Here is an 18,428-nt window from a genome sequence, read left to right as displayed (position 1 = left end):
AATATATATTTATAATTGATAACTAAAGCCCATGAACTGTCGACGTAAACATCATGTAATAAAGAGAAATTGAAATTGGTTAAAATCTCTTAAAATGGTTACATTTTTAATTATAGTAATAAACCAAATGACAATATGTACTATCATTTGCTATTTACTTGGAAGCGTATGGTACAAATAGAACTTGGGATAATGAATGGGTCACGATAAGCTTATCTATCACCACAAATTAAATATCTTCAACATACGGTAGGTATATAAATACAAATCCTCAGAGTACAAATCACTCATCGCAGAGATTCTGTACAGTTGGTAAGTCCTGCTATATTGTATTTAATGAATACTTATTTGGAATATGCTTAGCTTGCAATACAATTCATTTTCAGAAATTAATTTTCGAGAAAACAAAGCAGCAAGATGATCGAAGTGAGGGCTAAACCAGGTTTTGCATCAAAAAACTTCGAATATTTGTACGACGCCATGAAAGAACGAAAATTAACCGACGTTACTTTCACTGTTGGAAACCAAAAGTAACATTATTCAATATCAAAAAAATAGATATCGTTTAAAATGTAACTTCTAATAACCATTATGTGCATTTGTAGTTTTTTTGCACATCTCGTAGTGCTTTCGGCTTGCAGTGAATTCTTCTATGAAAATAGATACAAGCTAAGTGCCGTATTTTCCGAATACAACCACACGGTAATCGAAGCTATATTGAAATATTGCTACACTGGAAAAACAAGTACTAATCGCTTTCATATTCAAAACAAATTATTCGTCTTACTCTGTGTAATATTTTACAAACATTTCCAGATATCGAAAACAAGCACTTCAAAAATTTCATGAAACTAGCCGAAAAGCTACAAATAAAAAGCATTGCCCCTCAATTCGAAACGATCGATGCAACGAATTGTGTGAAGGTCTTGAGTCTTTCGGACGATCCAAATTTGAGAGAACAAGCAATGAGTTTGACTATCGACATTTTTAAGAATGTAAGTGTTGATTTCAATAAATCCATTGTGATTTTTTGATTAAGTTAACTTTTTATTTGTGTTTCAGTTGTACAAAAATCAGGAAATAGTTAACCTGCCAGTTTCGACTTTAACCGATATTTTGAAGTCGGATAAATTGAATGTGTCACCTGAAGAAATCTTTGAATCCGTGAAATTATGGGTCAAGTCTGATGAAACAAACCGTAGTAGTGAATTGGTAGATCTGTTAAGTTTCGTAAAGTTGCCATCACTATCATTGGAGGTATTTGAGTGCCATTAAATATGTTAACTTATCATGCAATCACGTATTCCATTGAATAATATGTACTCCTTCCAGTTTCTATTCAAGCAAGTTTTGGTTTTTTGTTCTCCTTATGCGGAGTGCATAGAGCTTCTTCAACGAGCGATAGAATCAATTTTTCTAAATTGTCAATCGAAATTGTCCATTTCTGAACAGAATTTAAAGAATTTTCAATCGAAATTTTCTATGGCCGAATTGAACTTGAACCATTGTCAATTTCACAAAATAGCACTAATCGGTGATTTTTATTCATCTGTAAGTTCTATGTGGCAAGTACATATCTACTTGATTAAATGACAAATTTAATTATTTCATTAAATACACATTTTATACTTTAGGTTGGAAATATCATCGATGTTTATGATGGAAGGAAAAACAGTTGGAGCTTATGCAGAAATTTTAGCTTCAACAGAGATCAATTTGCATCAGTTCTCGTCAAAGAAGAAATCATGATCATCGGAGGAAATCCTTATTATACTCAAGTACCTACATATTCGATTATATAACGTTTCTATGAAATTGAGGTATTTTTACATACCTTCTTTACGTTTCACTTACGATTACAATTCAGGAAAAAATTTGACTCTTATCTTATCGTTTTCATACTTTGCCATATTGCTCATTTTGGTCATCAATATAAGTAAATGGATCCTCCGCCATTACGATGGTGCAAAAATATCGTGTAAGATGCGTTTGAAATTTGAATTTCTGAAAAGTGACTGACGTTTATCCAGTTTTTAGTTTTAAACATAGATGGCGGTAGTTAAATAAAATTGTTGGTATTTTTATTCAAAATAATAATTTTATATACAAATTATTACATACCTCTTCTTAGCTTGCAATCGATTTTTCTTTGATTGTAAAAAATCTTTTTGTTCTAAGGTGGACTACGTTGATTTGAAAGACGGGCAGAAGCATTCAATGAAACCATTAAATCAAGGACGTAGAGCTTTTTCGGCAGTGGCACTTCATCACCTTACTTCCTCTGATGTATACGCCATCGGAGGTGAATATCAGAACCGACATTTGTCATCAGTGGAAAGGTACATAATCTTAAAAATCCGTGTATTTAGATCAAATGATGTCGAACTATTGTTAAATTGGTTTTTAATAGGTGGAACAGCAAGACCATGAACTGGGACGAAAATGTCGCTCCATTATTGCTTGCTGTATGTTATCATAGTGCTTCTATCATTGACGACAGAATCTATGTGACAGGTGGCCGAAAAAGGGAAAATAAAGAAGAGACATCCATTAACAGTATGCAAGTGTACTCGGTAGATTCCAATTCTTGGTCTTATGGCACTCCGATGATTCAGGCAAGAGAGCATCATTCGGTGAATATCTGTTATATTTATTGATGGGTTCCCATTGATGATGGGCTGTGGGCTCTGTGCATATTACAGAAATAAATATCAACCAAATTTTGTTTTTAGAGCATCGCAATCAAAGGAAAGTTATATGTTGGCGGTGGTATGATGAAGGAAGCGTTTTCTTTTTTAAACGTCTCTTCTAAGTTTTTACGAGGTGTTAGTTTGGACAGCGTCGAATCATATGATCCGATTACGAAAGTCTGGACGGATTTTTGCACACTGCCAACGCCTGCATCTGGAATTAGCTTGTGTTTTTTTCAAAATAAATTACTTAGCATTGGTGAGTTTAATATGAACCTTTGTACGTGTATGTCTACGACAATTGTTCGAGTGTTAGTTGAAGTCTGTCTTTCATATACTATTTTTAATTTACAGGTGGACACGACACAAATACAAGTTCGAACAATGTTTGGGAATATGACGACGAAAGCAAAAGTTGGAGAGCTTTACAAAGTCTCAACGAAGACAGATATTTAGCAAACGCAATCGTCTTACCAGGCTATTCCACCATTTGATCTTCCGTGGAAAAGTTTTCACAAAGCTCTAATGAAAAATACAAATTTATTCATTGGAACAATATTTAAGTTTAAATTATATAATGTGATTATACAAATTCCTTATTTTGAAAATTTTGCATTAAAAAACACGAATAAATTGTTAATTCATTTGAATGCTTTGTTTTTATTATTAATATTACATCAATTGACCTTTCATGATAAAAGTTATCATTTGTAAAATACTACCAGCTAGAAAAATACATAATAAAACCAAAAATCCACCAAAAACCTCGAGTCCCTTATAGACCCAAGTTTTTATTTCTAAAGCAATTAGTATTTTCAATTACCGTTAACTAAATCGTTTATTCGTTTGAATCTTTTATGTTAATTACACTGTTCGACACGAAAAATGTTTCAGAGACGAGATATGACTTTTCTTATAGATCTATGCCCAGTAAACACGAATCTGGTAATAAAAAGTGTTGATTGGCTCGAGATTCGGAGATATATGTGTTTTTTAAATCGTGCGATTTTTCTATATCTTGGTGTTGTTCGGTCGATTTCTAAAAATCTGTTAATTTTCTGTTCAAAATGAATATTGGAATCTACAGTCGGGTATTTTATATATTATTCCTATTAATTCAATTCGGATTCGTGTAAATACGAGTAAACACTAGTACGAGCTTTTTGCTCGCAATTTTACCGATTTAAAGTTCACCACACATCCAATTAACCCTTTTAAACGAAATCAAAAAATAGTGTGGCCAGAACACTATCCTAATAAACATGTTTCAATAGAAAATACTCAATATAATATAGTATTAACAGTGGGGAAAAATCCCAAGTGAAAATACGTAATTTTGACTTTTGATTTGAACTGGACGACTACTTAGATAGATTTGAAAGCTGAAAAGTACTACAAATGAAAGATAAAATACCCCACTGTAGATTTCAATATTCATTTTGAACAGAAAGTTAACAGATTTTGAGAAATCAACCGAACAACACCAAGATATAGAAAAATCGCGCGATTTAAAAAACACATATATCTCCGAATCTCGAGCCAATCAACACTTTTTACTACCTGATTCGTGTTCACTGGGCATTGATCTATACGAAAAGTCATATCTCGTCTCTGAAACATTTTAAAAGTCGTCATTTATCGAACAGTATTATTAATATTGCATAAATTAACTTCTCATGATAAACGCTATCTATCATTTATCATGAAAATACCAGCGGGTAGAACACAACGAAATAAATAATCAAAAACTTTAAATCCCTCATAGACCCAAGTTTTAATTTCTAAGGCATCTATTTTACACAACCGTTCAGTAGTGAACGGCTAAATATTTATATATATGCAAATATTTATATGTTTTATTATATGCTCTCAAATGTGATAAGGTTTTAGTCCTATAAGAAGTTTACCAGGGTTTTCATTGCCGCAATTTTAGAAGCCTCGTCAAACAGTAGAGGTATTGTCTGATTTAATTTTAGTTTAAACTTATATACAATTCATCAATATTTAGTTACATACCCTTTTCTACAAACGTATGAAGGTAGGGGTTCTAAAAAACCACCTTATAATTGAGTTATAAACATTATGATCTTAGCGTACAACAGCAACAAATTCTTAACAACTTACGATTACGTTTTCTATACTTTTTTACCTGTACACACAAAAACTACAAATTATGGAAAACCCATTTTACAGAAAATCTGAAAGGCCTTGAGTAGGTTATTGAAACTACTTTCAATAATATTTTATTTGTTAAAGACCTGGTCTTCGTTCATTACTAAATCTCAAAGCCAGAGCTAATTGCTGTACCTTTTTTTGTTGTTCAAAGAAATATACGCCTATTCCCGAAGAAAGCTTGGATATACACATTTATTTTGATATTTCATAGAAATTTGAAATTCATAATTGTTAGTTTTGAGGACAAAAACATGAATTAAAGAAAACCTTAAAAAGCCGGTTGATCGTGTCAAAAAGCCGGTTTTCAATTTTTTGAAAAATGGTCAAAAAGCAGGCTTTTCGGTTTCGGTTTAAACTAGCTTGGAAGCCCTACACCCAAATTTAAATCTAACATGAGATGGTCTATCTGGATTTTATAACCATCCATATCTTAACAGATGTAACCATCGATAAAATTAAGTCAATTTTTCGATGGAAATTGAACTGAAGATCTCTCTACTGGTGAATAATCGCATTATCGGTTAGATTCGCCGCGATAAGTAAACAAGATCAAAGCTCCACTTCCGATCGACCATTACGAATTGGAAAAAGTATTTCAATATCTTGAAATGTCCTATTATATGATATATGGTTGAATACTGAGAAGAAGACCGAGATAAACGAGCTAAAGGACTCTGGAGAGTGTGTATCGGTCAAGTTTCAATTAGCGTTGGAGATCTCGTCACGTAGTAAACGCTAATGCCGGTCAGTAATACGATAGACCCTGAGACCGGATAGACTTAGAGACTCAATCTAGTTATGCTAACGAGCTTATCCTTGTGGGACGACTCAATGGAAACGCTTCAAAAGATACCTTACTTACTTACTGTACCTATGTATGTATGTAGTACATATGTTTGCACCTACATATGTACATATGTTACATACCTAAAGTGAGTGCCGAAGAGTGGACATTCGAACGTGATAACCCCAACTGTGCTTTGAGCTTGCAGTCTTCTTTTAAATTATATTCAAACAGTGGTGAAAAATAGAGGGTAGGTACTACCTTAGTTTGCTACTTACTAGGTAGCCAATTTAGGAAAAATTATTCAAATAATCGAGGTCTAACTAGGACTCTTAAGGCGCAGATACATAGGGTGGTACGTGGCACGTGTTTTTTTGTTGATAGTTTTGCACGTGTAAAAAAACACTATCACGCTTGATATATGCTATGGCAAAACTCACCCCTTCGGTGATATTTTATCTTTGTATTGACATACTATGGATAAACTATGGACCCCCTTAAATTTTTAAACAATAAATTTTATGAAAGTTCTTGAAATTTTATGTTGAAGAAAAATATATTAAGACAAAAACAAAAAAATATTATTTTTTTATTCAAAATAGGCACGTTTTATGCGTAAAAATTAATAAAATAAAATAAAATACTTTTTTTTACTTGGAGTAGAAAAATAAATACGGGAAGGCTTGGCCATAACAACTTTATCGATCAACATTTAAACATTCATTATTAACACTATGGTGAACTAAGATTATATATGAGAGATAATGAGAACCTATAAAGCAAATTTTATAAAATACTAGCTGCACCCAGCATGTTTTGCAATGCCACAATAACGTATACAACGTATGCAATTCCCGTTCCCGTTCCAGTTCCCGTTCCCGTTCCCGTTTTCATTCCCGTTCCCATTTGTCGGAAAAACGTAGGCACATTTGAAATTATTCAATTATTATTTTACCCAAGCGACGTATTTCGCGACGCGAAAAAAATTGAAATTATTGCGTTGTAATGTCACTCATTTCCGTTTTTCCCGTTTTCGTTCCTGTTTTTGGCCGATTTTTTTCACAGTAATCTTCCCGGACATGCATACAACAAATCCTGAAAGTTCCATTGTAATATGTTCAGTGGTTTAGGAGTCTATTCGAGACAGACAGAGAAACATTGATTTTTATATATGTAGATAGAGTGAAAAAAGAAAAAGTTAAACAATTAAAATCTGACATAGCGAGAGGGCAGCAAAAAAGAAAAAAAAATGATCGGAATAGTGTGGATAAATCCGGCAATGTGGACAATAGACGTCACCGAGAAAGATAATACGAGTATTTTCAAACGTGTCTATTACGATTATTTTTCACCATCGTAACGGCGGACTTGATTTCCACATATGAATATTGATGACCAAACCGAGCAAAGTGGCAAAGTTTGAAAACGATCGGATATGAACCCAAATTTCGTCAGACGAAATCAGACGTAATATTCGAAAGCGAAGTAAGAAGAGGCTAGTAATAATTAGACATAGGATAGACACTGCTTTTTCCAGGAATTGGGGCGGTTTAGCTCTATTTACAAAACTAGAGTCCAAAAAAAAAACATTCGGCGAACCTATAACAATGCAATGAACAATTCGCAGCACACTATGGGTCCGTTTTTTTCAAGACGGCACCTTGGTTATACTACCTCTAGTAATAATTAAGTTGACTGTATAATGTTTAATAAGTTCAAAGAATGCCAAATTATTATTTTTTATTTTTTCAATTTAATAATCATAAAATTAAAAATTATATGATAAAAAAAGTTTTTTAACAATATGGCTCTTCTATAATTTGTATATAAAATTATTATTTTGAATAAAAATACCAATTATTTTATTTTACTACCGCCATCTATGTTTAAAACTAATTAGCAGCGTAGGTAGTCATAAAAATCGAATGTACGGCCAGCATCTTCTGACGATCGCATATATCACAATCAACGTTCAGAACAATATGATTGACCTAAATATATAATAGAGATAATGAGAACCTATAGAGCAAATTTCATAAAATATAGAGTGAATTATAGGCGTTTACACAATTAAAATCTTATATCGCCATATCAAGGCGAACAGGTTGAAGATACGGGACGAACGCTTATTAAACGTCAGGGAGATTTACTTTCCGCGTGTTTAAAACGCGTTGTATACGATATTTTATCTCCAACGTAATGGCAGACGATACATTAACGTGTATTGATGACCAAAATGAGCAATATGGCAAAGTATGAAAACGATCGGATAAGAGATAAAAATGACCACTGACAAGAAAGCCATGTGAAACGTAAAGGAGGTATGTAAAATTAGATAAACGTCATTCACTTTTAAGAAATTCAAATTTCAAACGCATCTAACAACATATTTATGCACCATCATAATGGCGGAGGATCCATTTACTTATATTGATGACCAAAATGAGCAATATGGCAAAGTATGAAAACGATCGGATAAGAGGCAAATTTTTTCCTGAATTGAAATCGTAAGTGAAACGTAAAGGAGGTATGTAAAAAATGGGGGCGCCTCGCAGTGCTCCTTGTCTATTGCGCCCTAGACACGTGCCTAGTCTGCTGCATCTTTGAGCCGGCCCTGGTAAGAAGCAGTAGAAGTTTTATGGTGAAATTTTCGGGTTTGAGAGTACAATGCAATCCGTCGCAATGAAAAGGACTAAATTCCTGGCAGCGTTGTCCGAAGTCCACCGATTTCTCGACGAGCTGAAATTATTTACCGAAGTTGATTAGTACACTAGGACGTGCGCCAAATAACTTTGGTCCTTTCCGTGACGAAGCTTTATGCAAATGGCGCACAACTCCCCGGGACCCGGGATTAAGATTCCGGCCATGGAGAAGGTTGCCACAGCCGCGATTCCGGATAAATAACGGACGCGGTCCGGTTAATTGATTCGTCGGTTGCTCGACACTGACCGGATTTGTCTCTCGATTTGTTCGGCAAACGGATGTGATCGAACTTGACGATCCGCACCCGTTTGTTTGCAGCGCCAATTTGCCTCTTTGCTAGGTGCCCCCCTTTCCCCCTTCCTCTCTCCCTATTTGTTTATTTATTTATTATTAAATAGCAAATTGCTTATGAATTATGTACAATTAACAATTTAAAACTTAAACTACATATAATATTCCAATTATTATAACAATTCTTATTATAACAATTCATATTATAACAATTCCATCGAACAAATATTTATATCAACCAAAATTTTCAATGTAAAGTGCATATTCGGTTGTGTTTACATCCCTCCATCCTCTGACATTAGTGTATATAATAATTTTATAAATAATATTGAAACAATCAGATTAAAATATCCTGATTCAAAATTCTTAATAACTGGTGATTTTAATCTACCAAATTTGGACTGGCAAAACCTTGAAATGAATGAAAATTCTCCAATTCATCAAGAAATTATAAATTTATCTTTAAATTTAGGTCTTAAACAATTTAATACTATTTCCAACTTGAATGATCGTGTCTTAGATTTAGTTTTTTCCAATTTCAAAAACACTAACGTTATGAAATCTCATGATGTTCTATCTCCAGTGGATGGCCATCATCCACCCCTAGATATTATTATTACTTTAAATAAATCTACTAATCTACCTTTAATTCAGCAAAATATTTTTGATTTTCACAGAGCCGATTATAACGAAATCATGAACCAATTAAATGTCACTAATTGGTCGTTCTTAAACGATAACATTAACTTTGAATCAAAAGTCATTATGCTGAATGAATTATTAATCTCTTGTATATACAACCATGTTCCTCAATATAAAAATAAGTTGCATTTTTTTCCAAAATGGTTTAGTCCCGAATTAAAAAACCTAATACATAAAAAAAAAAGTGTGCACAAATTATTCAAAATTTATAACTCTACACACATATATATTGAATTCAAAAAACTAAGAGCTTTGTGTAAACTACATATATCCAAATGTTTTAAACTTTATATTAAAATAACTGAATCATTCATTGATTCAAATTCCAAATATTTTTGGTCATTTACTAAAGAATTAAACAACAATAAAACATATATACCAGAAAACATTCAACTTAACGGTAAATTTGTTGACAATACTAATGATTCAGTCAATCTTTTTGCTGATTTTTTCAAATCGATCTATGTCAAAAACAACAACAATAATTCTAATTATAGCATTGTAAATAATAATGTCCTGATTTCACCTTTACATTCTATAAATATATCTATTCAAAAATTAATTAACAAAATAAATGCCTTAGATATATCTAAATCTGCGGGTCCTGACAACATACCCCCAATTTTTATCAAGAATTGTGCCAATGTATTAACTTATCCTCTTTTTAATCTCTTTAATCAATCTATTTCCACTCGTATATTTCCCAATTCTTGGAAGTCTGGCTATTTAATGCCTCTCCATAAAAATGGGGATAAACATAATGTAATGAACTATAGAGCCATCTGTCAACTATCAACTATTCCAAAACTTTTTGAAAGTTTAGTATTAGACGAATTTATTCCTTTCATTAATAACATTATTATTCCACAACAACATGGTTTTACTTCTGGTAGATCTACCTTATCCAATTTATTATTATATGAAAATTTTATTTCTAGTGCCTTATCTGTTAAATTGCAAGTTGACTCAATTTACACTGATTTCAGTAAAGCATTTGACAAAGTTGATATTGAGATTTTATTATATAAACTAAACAGTATCGGAATCAGCGGTGTATTACTAAACTGGTTTCGGAGCTATTTGTCCAATAGATCATTATTAGTTAAAATCGGCCATTCTAAATCTTACTCCTTTAATCCAACTAGTGGCGTTCCCCAAGGATCTCACATGGGACCAGTCCTATTCAATATTTTTATAAATGATATTATAAATATATTTAATGATGTTAAAGTGCTCTTATTTGCAGACGATTTAAAAATATTTAAATGTATAAAAGACACTAACGATTGTGCTACTTTACAAACTAATTTAAACTCATTAAACGATTGGTGTTCTTTTAATAAATTATATTTAAACATTAAGAAGTGTTCTGTTGTCAGGTTCAGTAGGTCAAATAACAAAATTATTTATAATTATCATATAAATAATGAATCATTACCATCATCATCGCTAATTAAAGATCTAGGAGTTATTTTTGACGACAAATTAACTTTTAATTCTCATATAAATTTTATCACAAAAAATGCCATCAAAACACTTGGTTTCTTAATAAGAAATAGTACTCACTTCAAAAATGTAAATACGATTAAAATTTTATACACCACTCTGGTTAGAAACCAATTAGAGTACAATTCTACCATTTGGTCTCCTTATTTAATGAAACAAATTAACATAATAGAGTCAGTGCAAATAAAGTTCACTAGATTCATCAAATTTAAATTTTTTAAAAGTCATAATCACTATGTCAGTAACGTTATTATTTATAGGAAACTTAATTTGCTAAAATTATATGACAGAAGGAAAATTAACGATATTTCAGTTCTGTGTGGTCTTCTTAATGGCACTATTAAATGCTCTGACTTGGTGAGTTTAGTGTGCTTCCATGTGCCAGGTAGATCAATTAGATGTAACCATCTTTTTGATATGCCCAGGTTTACCACTAATTACTCATTGAACTCAGCTATGTTGAGACTGCACAGAGTTGGAAACGAATTATCCATGGTCGATTTATTCATTGTTAGTAAATATAACATGAAATCTATTTTATTTAAATATTTTTTTAATATAATGTAATTTATTTTGTAGTATATGAATGTATGTGTATTTTTCTTTTATATTTCATTTTAATTTTTTTTCTTTTTCTTTCTCTATTTCCAACATGTAAAATGGTCAATTTTTTCTTGACCGTAAAATAAAATAAAATAAAAAAAAAATAAAAATATAACATAGTTAACAAAATTAGCAATAACAACTTTTTATACCACCAAAATCATCTTACTTTTATTTTTATTTTATTTATTGAAAAATCAATAGACAGGATGTACATAGATATGTATAAAAAAACAAATAGTAAATAAATAATATATGTAACATCCGAGTCCAATAATAGATTTTTACAAAAATGAAAAAGATAAATATGAGGAAAACAAATTAAAAAGTAAAGAATAAAGGCATGACAAAATATGTAGAACATTGCATAATTAAACTATAGTATTAAAATATTTGGAAAAGGTTATAAAATAGAATATAAGAAGAAATTGAAATTTACAAATATAAAACAAATGAAAAAAAGGTAAATACAAAATAAACAAATGAAAAGGAAAAGAATGAAAGCTATAATATGATTAAATAGCACATTACATAACTAAACTAAAGTATAAAAATATTGGAAATATTGGAAAAATAGAATAGGAGAAGAAATGAATCAATCGGTCAAGATTCTCTTGATGTTAGACCTGAATTGATGTAGGGAAATACCAAATAGATCAACCTCATTCAGCTCTCCGTTAAACATACGATAAACGCGCTGCAGATAAAAATATTTTTGGGAATTAGTATTGAAAGGATCAAGTGAAAAGAGTGCAACGCGTCTAGAGTACCAAACTGGGATTCTGAAATTAACCTTATTCAGTAAATCAGAAAAATCAAGGAAACCATTTATGAGCTTAAAGAAGAATATAGCATCAGTATGTCGTCGCCTTACAGAAAGATTGTTAAAAGAAAGGATTTTTAAAATGTTGGAAACAGTAGAATGGGTATAGGTAGGAAAAAGGTAGCGTAAGGATTTAATAAATTTAAGTTGAACTTTCTCAATACAATTAATATGGGATAAATAAAAAGGTGACCAGATAATTGAGGCAAATTCAAGGTGAGACCTTACAAAGGAAAAATAAAGTAATTTTAGTACATAAGGATCATTAAAGGGTTTTGTAGAGCGGAGTAGGAATCCAAGAGATTTAAATGCTTTGTTGGTAATAAAAGAAATATGTACAGAGAAATCTAGTTTATTATTGAGTATTACACCAAGATCCTTAATAGAAAATGACGTGTTAAGGATTGAATGATTTAATTGATTAGTAATAATTGACTTATTTCTAGTGAAATTTAAAATAGAGCATTTTTCTATATTAATAAAATTACTTTCGTTTATATTACGATCAACGTTTACAACAATATGAGTGACCTAAATATGTAAGAGAGATAATGAAAACCTATAGAGCAAATTTTATAAAATATAGAGTGAATTATAGGCGTTTAAACAATTCAAATCTGATATGGCCAGATCACGGCGAACAGGTTAGAAGACAAGTGACAATAGCTTGCTCTGATGAATAAACGTCAAGTAACCTGAAAAATCAGAAACGTGATACGCGTTGTATACGATAATTTATCTCCAACGTAATGGCAGACGATACATTAACGTATATTGATGACCAAAATGAGCAATATGGCAAAGTATGAAAACGATCGGATAAGAGATAAGAGATATAAAACATGACGTCTTAAACGAAGATCGTGGGAAATGTAAAGGAGGTTTTTAAAAAAATCAGTTTATCAAACTTACATTTATTATTACGTCATCTTCCACAGAGGTATCCATTAAGAGGGCTGTATACCCGAAATTTTAATTTTGTTGCCGTTCCTTTCTTCGATATATATATTGAGTGAATGCGACAATATATGTATATCAATATATATATATATATATATATATATATATATATATATATATATATATATATATATATATATATATATATATATATATATATATATATATATATATATATATATATATATATATATATATATACATATATATTGAGTGAATGCACTTCGACCAGATAATACGTATTTTAAATCGACATAACTGAGGTTTCGTATTCTCCTCCAAAACTGGACCAATTTAAAAAAAAATTTCATCATACATAGGTATGAAAAAGATATTTTCTATGTTTGTGTGCTCGTATTTTTTTTTAAATCAACCGTTAAATAAGCACGCTGGACTCGTTTCGTGGGTGTAAAAAAGAGGCGATTTTATAGATATTTGGCGGCTCCTAGCTCCTATAAAAAATAACTAATCAAAAAAATAAAACGATAGATGCACCCCAATGATGGATATCTATAGCATATTAAAAAATAATTTCTCTAGTGCCATAATTGAGGAAGGGAGAAGTGTAATACGTTTGTATGGACAAGGCGCTGGTGTCCAGCCCTCTTAAGTGCATATGGTCAATAGTTCAAAGAATGTTTTCTTTCGAAGTTTTGGATGGTTTTAGATAAAAAATCCAATAAAGTTCATTAAACGTCTTTTAAGTTTTGAATGTGCTCAGATTACTATTCGATTGTGGTCATCGAGTGTTAGAACGAGAGTCTGCTCACAATATTTGGAATACAAAATGTTATATTAATGACATGTTAAAATTTGATAGTTTTTTGACGTATGGTTTTGGCATTGCTAAAAGCAAATGTTGCTGTTGACTCACACACACGGGTTTTGCAAAATCAAAGAAGTTGAAGAGGGTGCATTATGGAAATTTTTATAAAACAAAAAAAATACACCCTGATTTCAACAAGTATATTTGTTAATTATTATTTGATTTTTTTTTTTTAAATATTTCAAGTATCAATATTAGGATACAACTTTTTTTTTAGTCAGGAAAAAAGCGGGGGGGGGGGGGGAGGGTCATAAAAATTAAACACCGACCTGGTTCTTTTTTACTTACCTCTTATACAGTTCACTTGGTTTTCGTGTTAGTGGTCATTTTTTATATCTCTTATCTCTTATCCGATCGTTTTCATACTTTGCTATATTGCTCATTTTGGTCATCAATATACTGCCATTACGTTGGAGATAAAATATCGTATACAATGCGTATCAAATATCCAGAATCTTGGGTACGGTGACGTCTATGACCGTACGGCAAGCTACCATAATCTATCTTCAACCTTTTCGCCTTGATATTGCCATATCAGATTTTAATTGTTTATTATTTAGCACTACACCACTGATTCTAATATATTTTCATATAAATTTACACTTCACAAAGAGATTAAATTAAATTAAAATGTTGAAATGAGCCTGTGCACGAGTTTGGCCAAGCCAACTTTCTTTCGCATGCAGGTAGAACTAGTCCATAAGGTATTGCGTACATTTCCAAACAACCGGTGGATTCCTTATAAATTAGCGGTAGGCAGCGACAAACTGACCGCATTAATTCAATTGGAAGCTGGAGTTGAACGAGGAACTCTTGGAGATAGTCTTATCCGATCTTCGACAAATAGATCGCGCGTGAGGCTCATAAGTCACGCTCACGAAAAAGGTAGAGGTCGATCCACACGAGACCGCAGTGGAAATTCGAGCTACGTAGTTGGCGTATCGCAAATCTAAAATATGGCGTATTTTACGCCGCATTAAAATCGCATTAAATCAAGAATTTTAATCGCATTCCCCACCGTTCAAACATTGCGAATGGCGAAAGTAAAATTTTCGAAAGCTCACGCAACTTTTGCAGAGATAAAACATTCTTTGATGTTTCTTTGAGATCTTTGGATTTGGCTCGCGGCGGAAAAGCGATAGAGGTTTGGGTCACTCGGCAGGGGGAGAAATGCTTAATTTTTTTATTGAGTAAGATGAAAAGGTTGCGGGTGACTGTTTGGTGTGTCTGTCTGTCTGTCAGTGGGCGCGCAATGTTACAAGTTTAAGTTTAAATAAAACTTTATTTCACGGCCGATGGATATATTGCTTGAGAGGAACGTAGAAGCCATTTATTATAGTAACCAACAAGACTGTGAACGAGAAGGGAGAACGATTTTCCAACCCTTGGAAAATATATAGAATCCTTTTTATTTTTAATTTTGTCAGTTTTTTTTTAATTTTCTAATGAAAAAGTACACATATTTAAAGGGTCAAAAAATAGTAGTAGAAAATTCTTACAAGAGTAAACTGCCACTTTTGGTTAATAGATCTTCTCTTAATGTTATATATAAAAAGCGGCTAAGGTGCGTGGTTTTTCCAGGAATCAACAATAAAAAAGAGTGCAAAAAAAGGGTTCGGCGAACCTTTAAAAAAGCACGGCCAACAATTAACAATGAACAGCACGCTTCCGTTCAGCTCACTAGCTTACATATATATTACTTAGTATGAAGCTTAATCTTCTAGATATGAAACTTAAGTTCAATATACAGAAAGGGTTCTGAGAAAAACATCAAAAACCTTGATTCCCTAGAGTAAAATGACTACTTCCGGTTGAGGTATAAGTCTTTAAGGAATATATGTATGGAATTTTTCATTTCTATTTCACGTAAAAAAGATTCAGTCTGATCAGCTTGGGATTTCATTGAAGCCAAAAACTCAAAAAGGAGCACTTCCGGTCAACTGAAAAATGTACGTAGTATCGATAAGCATTTCAGTAATCGATATTTTATTTTCATTTTTATTTTTTACATAGATATATACCAGGAAGGCTTGACAGGAGGACCCCACAATTAATTAAAAACGATGCAGCATTTTATTATTACATAAATCACTGTATTTCCAGAAGCTGAAGAATACGAAATAACAATGAATTAATTGATTAATTACAGAATCAATCCATTGAAACATCTATGGATTTTAGATTTGTACATAATTTTTACAAATTGTACATACAACAAATACAGAAGATTTGTGACAACAGGAAAGATGATTTTTTGCCAATTTTGAGGAACCGTTTCAACAATTTTTTTTTGTTTTCTCCGTCTCTTATCTTATTTTATTATTTTATTATGTAGGCCATTGTGGCGCATGAGGTGCTTCCTGTAATGCCATAATGGTCAAAAACGTCAAACAAATAAATAAATAAACAATGATCAGATAAAATTGGCAAACTCTAATAAGAAACGATCGATTTAGAGTCACAAATACCCAAATCTAACCAGCAGTATGGCGGATCGAACCCACTGATCACTTGGTGCTAAACATACACGCTAGCATTGAGCCATACCGCTGGCTTATTTTTTATTTTATTACATTTTATACCAGTTAGATCTTACAGGTAAACCCCGATGCGCCTTCAATATTCAAATTGTGGTGACATAGTAGGTAGGAAGGCTTTTAGCCAAATTTTAATCGGGAACCGTTTCAACAATGAAACCAGATGAAATTGACAAACTCTGATAGGAAACGATTGACTTGAAGTCACAAATTTCCAGGTCTGACCAGCAGCACTACAGATATACTCAGAAAAATTATTTTCAATAGCTCATGGGATCGAACCCGGTGCTTCTCGTTGCCAGGCAAAAGCTTTACGACCGAGCTATGTTACTGGCTATGTATATAATTCTAACAAAAGCAGGTATGTAAAAAGGAAACTACTCGTTTACTAAGGAAATATTCGCGATGGGAATCGTCTCCCCCTCCCCCTAAAGTCTATACAAAGTACTCATACATAATATCGCTATTCTGTCTGTCTATCTGTGATAACTTTTTTTCCATTATTCTTCTTTCTCTACTGGAAGAATTTTCCAGCACTAAAAAGTTTGAGAATGTTTGTCGATAGATCAGAAAGAGCAAAAGTGTAACATTCCAACGGATCGGCACTACCAAAGACAAGAACAAACACGTCGAAGATTAATTCGCACTCGTTATTAAAACACCACATCGGATAGTACTAAGCGCATACTATCAACCCCCACGTTCTACCCGTATATTTTACCGGTCTAATCGTTCGAATAATTCACAACCCCTTCAATACCAATAATAGAAGAGAGCCGAGTGAAAAAAAAAGACGGGGCAATCCATTTCGATAGGTACCCATCTCGGTGGAGTAAAAAGTATAGGATATGTGTGATTTTCGTAGAGCTTTTCATAAGTCGTGAGTTAAATCAGTGCGAGGGGTGTTCGAAGTTTCGTTTTTCTTAATTAGGGTTCGATCTGAATAAATATTCAGCGGGGATGCGCCATTATAGACGTATAAGTAGGCTTTTGTGGGAAGGGGGTGGGTTCTGTGTCCAAAATCGTGGCCTCTCATCGGGAGTATATTTCAGCAGTTAATTAGCAGAAGTGCAGTTCGCTTTCGCGATGGCCGCGATAAATTACGTTAATTTGTTGGCATAAGCTGGTGGAAAATTCGGGAAACTGTTCGGCGGGAAACTCGGTCAGATCCTGTGTATATATTCTACATTTCATACTGCGGCCCGAAGCGTGGTCGTATGATCACTTGAGGCCTGAATTTATGGTTATGAATTTTTTATACTATAATTATAGTTTCCAATCCGAATATTCGATATTCGAATATATTCGGCCTATTTTTAACTATTCGTAAATTAATGTTAAAAAAAAATTAGATTTTTAATAGATTTTTTTTTAACATAGTACAATTTTATTTTTAACTCGAAATGAGTAACGCAACATGTGTATTGTGTGAAAGACGTATTAGTCGTCGACGAATTCCTCGCTTTAGAATTTGAGCTTATGTATTTTACGAAAGAGAAATTATTGCAGCGTGTATCTGAAACGCAAAGTTTATTAAAGAAATATTTCTGCTTATCCATAAAAATTGCGAAGCGGGAACGCAATTTTTATGGATAAGCAGAAATATTTCGTATCATTTATGTTTTGAACTTCAGTTGTGTTTCGGAGTTCGTAGTGACACGTTATCGATCCGGGTATTTTTCTCAAATTAAATAAATTGATTGAACGCGCGTGCACGTTATAAAAGTACGTTTTTCAAATTCCAAGAAATTTCCAAATGGTTAAAAAAAGATTTCAAGTACTTGGATAACTTTAAAAAACGAACGAAACAACTTTATTAACAATTAAG

General features: G+C 32.3%; 1 protein-coding gene across 1 annotated transcript; it reads left to right on the top strand.

Moving 5' to 3' along the window:
• Window positions 1-417: 417 nt before the first annotated feature.
• LOC143910746 (kelch-like protein 38) lies at window positions 418-3,469 on the top strand. The gene is made up of 10 exons (XM_077429345.1): window positions 418-530; window positions 606-745; window positions 817-995; window positions 1,063-1,257; window positions 1,333-1,551; window positions 1,635-1,778; window positions 2,179-2,339; window positions 2,411-2,633; window positions 2,733-2,949; window positions 3,045-3,469. Exons 1-10 carry the CDS (start codon window positions 418-420, stop codon window positions 3,182-3,184), a joined length of 1,731 nt encoding a protein of 576 aa, XP_077285471.1. The 3' UTR covers window positions 3,185-3,469.
• The last annotated feature ends 14,959 nt before the right edge of the window (window positions 3,470-18,428 follow it).

Source organism: Arctopsyche grandis, chromosome 1 (genome assembly GCF_051622035.1).
Source record: "Arctopsyche grandis isolate Sample6627 chromosome 1, ASM5162203v2, whole genome shotgun sequence".
Taxonomy (NCBI): domain Eukaryota; kingdom Metazoa; phylum Arthropoda; class Insecta; order Trichoptera; family Hydropsychidae; genus Arctopsyche; species Arctopsyche grandis.
This window is presented reverse-complemented; position numbering and strand designations above follow the sequence as displayed.

Bases quoted from the DNA above. Each gene is read 5' to 3' on its own strand.
- LOC143910746 (XM_077429345.1), top strand. From the start codon at position 418: ATGATCGAAGTGAGGGCTAAACCAGGTTTTGCATCAAAAAACTTCGAA. The intron at 1,779-2,178 runs GTACCTACATAT...TTTTGTTCTAAG, and splicing joins GAAATCCTTATTATACTCAA to GTGGACTACGTTGATTTGAA. The intron at 2,634-2,732 runs GTGAATATCTGT...TTTTGTTTTTAG, and splicing joins AGGCAAGAGAGCATCATTCG to AGCATCGCAATCAAAGGAAA.